The sequence below is a fragment of the Trichomycterus rosablanca genome, chromosome 18 (genome assembly GCF_030014385.1).
Source record: "Trichomycterus rosablanca isolate fTriRos1 chromosome 18, fTriRos1.hap1, whole genome shotgun sequence".
NCBI classification, from domain to species: domain Eukaryota; kingdom Metazoa; phylum Chordata; class Actinopteri; order Siluriformes; family Trichomycteridae; genus Trichomycterus; species Trichomycterus rosablanca.
Window position 1 is genome coordinate 10,967,340 of NC_086005.1, and position 9,090 is coordinate 10,976,429.

Genomic DNA, 9,090 nt, shown 5'->3' on the forward strand with positions numbered 1-9,090 from the left:
ATAAAATAAAACATGCAGTGTTCCTAACGTTTACTTTTTCACTTTTCGACTTTTATTTGACTGCAGACAGTTTGAACCCAAGATATTTCATGTTTTATCTGCTCAACTTCATTTTGTTCGTTAATAAACATTCATTCCTGCATTTCAGGCCTGCAACACATTCCAAAAAAAGTTGGACCGGGGGCAATTTAGGGCTAGTAATGAGGTGAAAAAACTAAATAATGATGTGATTCCAAACAGGTGATATTAACAGGTGATTGTAATCATGGTTTGGTACAAAAGCAGCATCCAGGAAAGGCTGAGTCTTTGATGAGCAAAGATGATCAGAGGATCTCCAGTTTATCAACAAATGTGTAAGAAAATTATTGAAATGTTTACAAACAATGTACCTCAAAGAAAGGTTGGAAGGGATTTGCATATTTCTCCCTCTACAGTGCATAATATCATTAAACAATTCAAGGAATCGGGAGGAAATTTTAGTGCGTAAAGGCCAAGGGGGCAAGATTAAGCTGAACGTCTGTGATTTCTCAGACGGCACTGCATCAAACACCTCCACTCAACAATAGCTGATATAACCACATGGGCAAGGGATTACTTTGGCAAACCTTTGTCAAGCACTATAATACAGAGTTACATGCACAAACTTAAAACTCTCTGGGCTCGGAGGCATCTAGGATGGACCATCACACAGTGGAATTGTGTATTGTGGTCAGATTAATCAGCATTAATGAAGAAAAGTACTTTGAGATCTTCAAGACGTCATCTTTTCCAGTCATGTCTATGCATTTTTCAACAAGACAATGTAAAACCACATGCTGCACACATTACAAAGGCATGGCTAAGGAAGGAAAGGGTACAGGTACTGGACTGGCCTGCCTGCAAATAAAGGATGCGTGGAGAATTTCAAACCGAAAAATACGACAACGACGACCCGGTACTGTTGCACATCTTCAATGAAATAAAAGTCAAAGTAAATGTAAGAAACTCTGTGTTGCTGTACCAACTTTTTCTGATTTGGGGTTGTGTAATATCATATAGGTCATATTAACCGTCAACTGCTCGAAATATATATGGTTAAGAATGTAAGGCTGAATAAAAGTGTCTGCTAAATAGAATAAATGTAAATGTATTTTGTTTGCTGCAGAGAAAGTGTTAATGGATAAAGTGCACACCTTTAAAATCCATCTACATTTTGGATGCTGATTGACCAAACAGGTGGGTACTGTATATCTGTTTGTGTTAAAGCTGGGATGAGACATATACAATATTTACCAACCCTGGAAAGAGAAGCTAAGCTGTTTTTATTCTATTTAATCCCGCCGTCAAATCCCCCTTCATCACAGGGGATTTACTTTCAATACAGCCACTTGTGATGTTTCAAACAGTGTTTTTAATTATTACTGTCAACAAATTGCTTGTTTTCCAGAGAAAATGCATTAGAAATCTGATATTCCATAAGCTTTTTATTACAGTAGTGGACCCAGGACTGGCCTTGTGTCTTACTCCTGTGACAGATAAAAACAATGACAGGTAAATCAGCATCTGTTCTGTACCTCCGTCCGGCAAGTTGGCCCAGTAGATGATGCGAAAGCCCTGCAGCACACCGTTCAGAGCTTCTCTGGCAGGAGTGGACCACGACAGAGAGATGGTCTCAGGAGACGTAGCTGTAGCTGTCACTTTCTCTGGAGGTCTGCTGGGAACTGAGCACAGTGGAAAAAGCTGGGTCAGAAAACTGGAAATTTGGTAAAGTTCTGATTAGAGGTATTGAATTGGGTGCTCATATTTCCCTCATAGTTCCCTTTTTTAAAAATAGTTTTCATATTGGCCTCTTCATATCCAGTAAAAGGGAACTATGAAATGCCAGCCAAAATATTACAAGTTTACTTCAAATCGGGTGTAAAACAGGTAAGTCCAAACTGCTGCCACACTATAAGAATCAAATAATTGTCTAGATCCGTCAAACCAGCGTTTCCCAACCTCTTTTGCACCATGGACCGGTTTCATATAAGATATAATTTCACAGACCGGCAGGGTTGGAAGGATTTAATAATATTGCTCACAAATGATATAAAATGAGCTTTTTCGCTGCAACGAGACGCTGCTTCCACCTAGGGGTGACAATAAGACAATAACACCCGAAATAGAGGCAGTAAAAACTGCCCGGTGGTTGGGGACCACTGAATCAGACTACTAATCTTTTTTTTTTTTTTTTTCTTTTCACAATTCCCCCCCCCAATCTATTCGTGTCCAATTACCCTGATTGCGTCCTCTATACTGAATCGACCCTTCACCGCTGACTGAGGACGCCTCTCAACTGACATACGCCCCCTCCGGCACGTACAGTCAGTACAGACTGCATTTTTCACCTGCACGAGTCGAGTTCATACACTTGACGGGCACTGTGTACGGAGGGACACACCCACATCAGAATTATTCCTCAGCCCTGTGCAGGCGCCATCAGTCAGCCAGCAGGGGCCGCAGTCGCACCAGTTATGAGGACCTATGATCCGACTTTCTTATTCTCTAACCCTGAACAACAGCCAATCGTTGTTCATGCTGCCGAAAGGCAGAGCTGAGATTCGATACGACGTATTCGAAACCCCAACTCTGGTGCGCTAGCGTACTTTACCGCTGCGCCACCTGAGCGGCTCAGACTACTAATCTTTATAAAAATGTGTTTACCCCTGCTCTGAATTTCACCGATAGTGTACTTTACACCACTTTAGCTGAAATTTGGCTTTGGGCAGAATGATCTCAAGTATGTTATGTGACTTGAGTTTGGTTTGTACTTCCTATGTTTCTTTTATGTTTTAATGGGTACTCCAGTTTCCTTTCACGTCATAAAATGATTCCAGTAGGTAGATTGGTTACTGTGCTGAATGTGCTTGGTGTTCATGTGTTTTTTGGGGGGATTCCGGTTTCTACCCACTTTCCAAAAACATGGAAGTAGGAGTATTGGCTGCTTTAAATATTTCTAGACGAGTGGGAGTGAGTGGGTGAATGAATGAGAAAGAGTGAATTGATGATGGGTGTGATGCCCTGCGATGGACTGGCAACCTGTCCCACCGCTACCCTGATCAGGAAAGAATAGTGACTAAAGACGAATACAAAAGTACACGCTCACTGATCAGTGCACATCCACTAGATGGCAGCAAAGTCAAACTGTAGTAACCACACTGACCCACCAGCTTATTTGGTTATTACACATAGTAACTTCAGCCTTGTTGACTGTATCTAATGGGTTTGGCATGTTCTCCTTCTGTGTGGATTTTCTCTGGGTGATTCAGCTTTTTACCACCTCCAAAAATGTGGAAGGTGAATCAGTTGCTGTAAATTGTCCAGATGTGAGTGAGTGATTGAGTAAATGAGTGAAAAAAAGATTGCACCTTGTCCAGGCTCATTAAATGCTTCTGGGAAGAACATCAACTGTGAGCCAGCCAGGCTCAGACCACGAAAAACTGCCAAAGACGTTTATTTCACCTCCAAAAAACTTTAGATTTGGCGAGATGTAGTTAGGCAAACAGCATTCCCATGGTTCTTATGTTTTATCTATCTGAATCAGATGAATCAGATGAAATTTGATTCCCCACTACAAAGAATGTGATTCCACTGCTCAACCCCCACATGCTTTATACCACTTCAGCACTTGGATTTTGCACACAATCATCATGAATGTGTGCAGCTGCCTGACAATAGAAACCCTCTGCATGGACTCTCAAGAAGTTCTTTTGATCAGGTTGCTTCTAGACGCAGGTCAAGAAAATAATTCATGATTTTTCATGCTAGATACACTTCAGCACTTGCTGTTACCATTCTGTCATGTCGTTGAGCAGTTGTTGCTCTTAGACGTTTCCAGTTCATATCAACGACACTTGAAAAAAGATCCTGCAAAAATGTAACATGGTGGACTTAGTCTTACACACCTGCTAGCCATTGCTATTGATAAAGTAGCAAAACAAACAGATCGTAATGTACGTCCCAAGACCGTAGCCATGAATTGAACATTGGTGGGGGGCAAATTTATTGGGAAGGGGGGTCCTGCCATTCTGCCTAACATTATGCAAAGCTAGTAAGTGGAGAATGTTTATTTAGAATTTTTACATTAGTATATTGAGGGGAACATTTTAAGCATATCTGAATATTGCATATATTGTATATTGTGATTACGGCTTTGGTACGTCCACATACTTTTGGTCATGTACATGTCAATGCACAAATGTTAATGTTGGCGGCACGGTGGCTAAGTGGGTAGCACTGCCGCCTCACAGCAAGAAGGTCCTGTGTTCGATCCCCAGGTCCGGGTCCTTTCTGTGTGGAGTTTGCATGTTCTCCCCGTGTCTGCGTGGGTTTCCTCCTGGTTTTCTCCCACAGTCCAAAGACATGCAAGTGAGGTGAATTGGAGATGCTAAATTGTCCATAACTGTGTTTGATATTAAATTTGTGAACTGATGAACCTTGTGTAATGGGTAGGGATGTAACGATTCACCACAATACAGTTAATAACTGATTCAAAAATTCCACGATTTAAATCGATTTCACATGTAAAATGAATCGATATTCACTTTAAACAGCAGAGGGCGCTGGCGCTATACACCTCACCTTGATGACATCCAAGTTTTGGTTTTTCAGCCAAATTGGGCTTAATTCAAAATTGTTTTGCATAGTTTGTGCCTACCTCAGAAATAAAAGGGCATTCATTATTTAGATAAATAAAAGATAATCACAAATACAGGATTTTATTTTCTTTCTTTTTTAAGAGAAATAATAAAAGGGAACTTTGTCATCATTTGTCTTCAATAAAAAAAAAAATCGGGAAAAAATCGTATCGTGAACCCAGTATCGTGAATCGCATCGCATCGTGGGTAGAGTGTATCGTTACATCCCTAGTAATGAGCATGGCTGGATTACTGACCGGGCCAGTGGGGCCAGCGCCCAGGGGCCCTTGAGGTCAGGGGGCCCGGGGGGGGCCCTGGCCCAAAACATTTTGCGATGCCTATCAACATTTATGATACAATATATTTTTATTTCCGAGGGCCCTCCATTTTAAGGATCCTCTGACTATTAGGGACTTTGACCCCAGGGCCTCTTGGGGGCCCTAGCCATGCTCTTGGGGGCCCTAGCCATGCTTTTGGGCCCCTTATGAAAATGGATGAGGCGTTGTGGCACTGCTCTGACTTCGACTTCTGGCTATTAGGGATCCTAGGAAAGAGGGGGGCATATTTTTAGAGGGCCCTGGTTATGAGAGCCCCTACCAGGGGGCCCTAGAGAAGAGCAGGGCATACCATTAAAGGCCTTTTGATCACGAGGGCCCCTGCTATGGGGCCCTTGACTTCCATAGAAGTCGTTTACCATGGCTCCTTGACTTTCTAGGGACCTACAAATTGCCAGGCAAACTACCATATTTCATAACAGACGTTTTGTTGCAAATATGCGATTCAGGCCCTTACTTAATGTTTCTGAATTTGTATTGTTTCAAAATTATTATGTTCAATTTCTCTTAAGCGCAGAGACACAAATTAATTTAGCAATTTTGCAATTATTTAAATTTAAGACAAGCAATTTCAAAAAGCAATTGCCCAGGGGCCCAGACTATCCTTAATCCGTCCTTGGTAATGAGTAACTACCGTTCCTGTCATGAATGTAACCAAAGTGTAAAACATGACGTTAAAATCCTAATAAAACAAACAAATGTAAATGTTAATGCGATCATATCCTACCATCTTCCATAGTGGTGGCCCGGACTTCGCTGGAGGCAGGACCGGGTCCGGCGCTGTTGCTTGCCTGCACCACCACCTCGTACTGCGTGAATTTCTTTAAATTGTTCAGCGTCAGGGTCTCGGTCTCACCAGTGCTCTCCACGCTCAGACATATGAACTGGTGACTCCCATTCACCGAGTGCTCTCTATGGCACACCTGGTATCCTCTAATCATACCATTCTGGAGATGTTTCTGAGGAGCCTGAGAGAAAACACACAGCTGGGTAAAGTTTCCAAACAAACATCTTTTCAATGGTGTGTGAGTGATGTGATCTTTTAATCTAATAATAAATGAAAATGCTTGATGTTACCTTCCATGTAACCTTGATGCTCTGAGAAGACATCGCTTCAAGAGTCACATCTTGAGGTGGACCTTCTGGATCTAAACACAGACAAATGAAATGGTTAGTATGGGATGGGACAGTTTTCACCCCCACAACTGGAGATTCTAACTTTGCACCTTGTGGAATATAAAATAAGGGGAAACAATCAAACAGATGTGTTTTTTTTATTTATTATTTAATATACTTCTAGTTTTCTAGGGCAGTGGTTGCTTAGTGATTAAGGTAATGGTCTAGCAATCAGAAGGTTGCCGGTCCAAGCCCCATCACTGCCAAGTGACCCTTTAACCCTCAATTGCTCAAATTGTGTTCAGTCATAATTGTGAGTAATTATATAAAAATAATTTTATAAGCTAAAATATAAAAAAATTTAAATCGACAGAATGCACTTGGGGTGGCATGGTGGCACTGTCGCCTTACAGCAAGAAGGTCCTGGGTTCTATCCTTTCTGTGTGGAGTTTGCATGTTCTCCCCGTGTCTGCGTGGGTTTCCTCCAAGAGCTCCAGTTTCCTCCCACAGTCTAAAGACATGCAGTCAGGTTAACTGGAGACACTGAATTGCCCTATAGGTGAATGGGTGTGTGTGTGTGTGTGTCTGTGTGTGCCCTGTGATGGACTGGCGTCCCGTCCAGGGTGAAAGCACTTGAGTGATGCAGCAGTCATATACTGTATACCACCATCTCTGAGATCCGGGTTCAAACAGATTGGCATTAGATTGGTGCCCTGTGTTCATGTCTTGTGCCCAGTGATTGAAGATGAAAACGGACCCCTTCCCCCCAATCCCGCAAATTATACCAGTATAATGTGCATAATGAAAATAAAAAAATGACTTTTTACCACAGCACTTTTCATGTGCCTCCTGGAGGCCCGTCCTACATCTTCAATACTAATTATTCAGAGTATGAGTCTGTGTGGGTTTCCTCCAGAAGCTCCGGTTTCCTCCCACAGTCCAAAGACATGCATGTGAGGTGAATTGGAGATACAAAATTGTCCATGATGGTGTTTGACATTGAACCTGAACTGATGAATCTTGTGTAACCTGTAACTACACTATATTGCCAAAAGTATTCGCTCGTCTGCCTTCACACGCATATGAACTTGAGTGACGTCCCATTCTTAATCCATAGGGTTTAATACGATGTCGGCCCACCCTTTGCAGCTATAACAGCTTCAACTCTTCTGGAAAGGCTTTCAACAAGGTTTAGGAGTGTGTTTATGGGAATTTTTGACCATTCTTCCAGAAGCGCATTTGTGAGGTCAGACACTGATGTTGGACGAGAAGGTCTGGCTCGCAAGTACTGTTATCCTGGCAACCGCCAAACCCAGACTCATCAGTCGGATTGCCAGACGGAGAAGCGTGATTCGTCACTCCAGAGAACACGTCTCCACTGCTCTAGAGTCCAGTGGTGGCGTGCTTTACACCACTGCATCCGACGCTTTGCATTGCACTTGGTGATATAAGGCTTGGATGCAGCTGCTTGGCCATGGAAACCCATTCCATAAAGCTCTACACACTGTTCTTGAGCTAATCTGAAGGCCACGTGAAGTTTGGAGGTCTGTAGCGATTGACTCAGAAAGTTGGCGACCTCTGCGCACTATGCGCCTCAGCATCCGCTGACCCCGCTCTGTCATTTCACGTGGCCTAACACTTCGTGGCTGACTTGCTGTCGTTCCCAATCACTTCCACTTTGTTATAATACCACTGACAGTTGACTGTGGAATATGAATGTAACCAAAGTGGAAAACATGACCTTAAAATCCTAATAAATAAATACATTCAAGGTACAAAAAGCTCTGGGGTTAAGTTTCACCTGCTTCATCCGTAGTTACAGTGAGCTCGTTGCTGGGTTCGCTGTCTCCGATGTGGTTCTTGGCGAACATACGGATGTTGTAGGTGGATGACGGGTGCAGTTCGATGATGGTGGCCAGATTCAGTGTTGGGGAGACGTCTCTTGTTTTGCGAGCTCTTTCCCAAGTGGCTATAAACAAAGAAAAATACATTTGTGCATTAAGTGCATTAAGTACATTGGCATAGTTGAGGGTTATTTTTGCAGTAAACATGCTTGGAGGTATTTTGTACCTGATTTATTTTTGCACTCAATGTCGTAGCCTGTAATAGGACTGTTCCCATCAAATCCCATAGTCCAGCGGAGAGCAATGGTCCTTTCCTTCACCTCCCGAATCTCTACTTTAGGAGGCTCTGGTGGCTCTGAATGCATATGGTAAAAAAGGGCTTTTTACTTGTGTGGCTTTAGGGCATCAAAATGCCCCACAGTAAACAGTAGACCCCACTATAGAAAAACTGAAGTTACACTTGTATGTGACAGTATGTAAAGTAAAATGACTTTTTTTATATATATAAATATATATTTTGTTTATGCATTTTTTCCCATTTTTCCCTTTTAGCGCGTCCAAATCCTCTCCACCAATGCCGATCCCCACTCTGATTGAGGAGAACGAAGCTAACCCACGACCCCTCCGACACGGGGGCAGGAGCCGTATGCATTTTGTCACCTACACTTTGACGAGTGCAATGAGGATCAGCACTGTGTACAGAGAGACACACCCTTACAGCACCCTTTTCCATCTCTGTGCAGGCGCCATCAATCAGCCAGCAGAGGTCCTAGTTGCATTAGTTATAAGAGAGAGTCCCTAACCGGCTTTTTATTATCCTACCCCTATCTGAACAACAGGCCAATCGTTGTTCATGTGGCTGCTCAGCCCAGCCGGCAGGCAGAGCTGAGACTCGATACGATGTATTTGAGATCCCAGCTCTGGTTCCAGCTTGTGTTTTTACCGCTGTGCCACCTGAGCGGCCATAAGTGAAATGATTTTAACTGAAATTTCAAGACTTAAATTGCTCCTAATTCCTCATTCCTTAGTTATTACGAAAGACTACAGAAAGTGATGTACCTGGGGCTACATACTGTAGCTAGTACTAGTTTAACAGTCATCTCTTGCTAATGTCAGAAAGAAAATTCAAACAGTTATTTT

The 9,090-nt window shown here is 42.7% G+C and overlaps 1 protein-coding gene across 4 annotated transcripts in view; it reads right to left on the bottom strand.

The window, feature by feature from the left end:
• Positions 1 to 9,090, bottom strand: part of dscama (Down syndrome cell adhesion molecule a) — a 109,627-nt gene that overhangs the window by 23,007 nt on the left and 77,530 nt on the right. For all 4 annotated transcript variants that reach the window (XM_063013689.1, XM_063013690.1, XM_063013687.1 and 1 more), the window contains exons 13-17: positions 8,177 to 8,305; positions 7,908 to 8,075; positions 6,068 to 6,138; positions 5,718 to 5,958; positions 1,554 to 1,700 (exon numbers count right to left, since the gene is read on the bottom strand). In XM_063013689.1, coding sequence (XP_062869759.1) covers positions 1,554 to 1,700; positions 5,718 to 5,958; positions 6,068 to 6,138; positions 7,908 to 8,075; positions 8,177 to 8,305 — 756 coding nt within the window. The remainder of the gene's footprint in view (positions 1 to 1,553; positions 1,701 to 5,717; positions 5,959 to 6,067; positions 6,139 to 7,907; positions 8,076 to 8,176; positions 8,306 to 9,090) is intronic.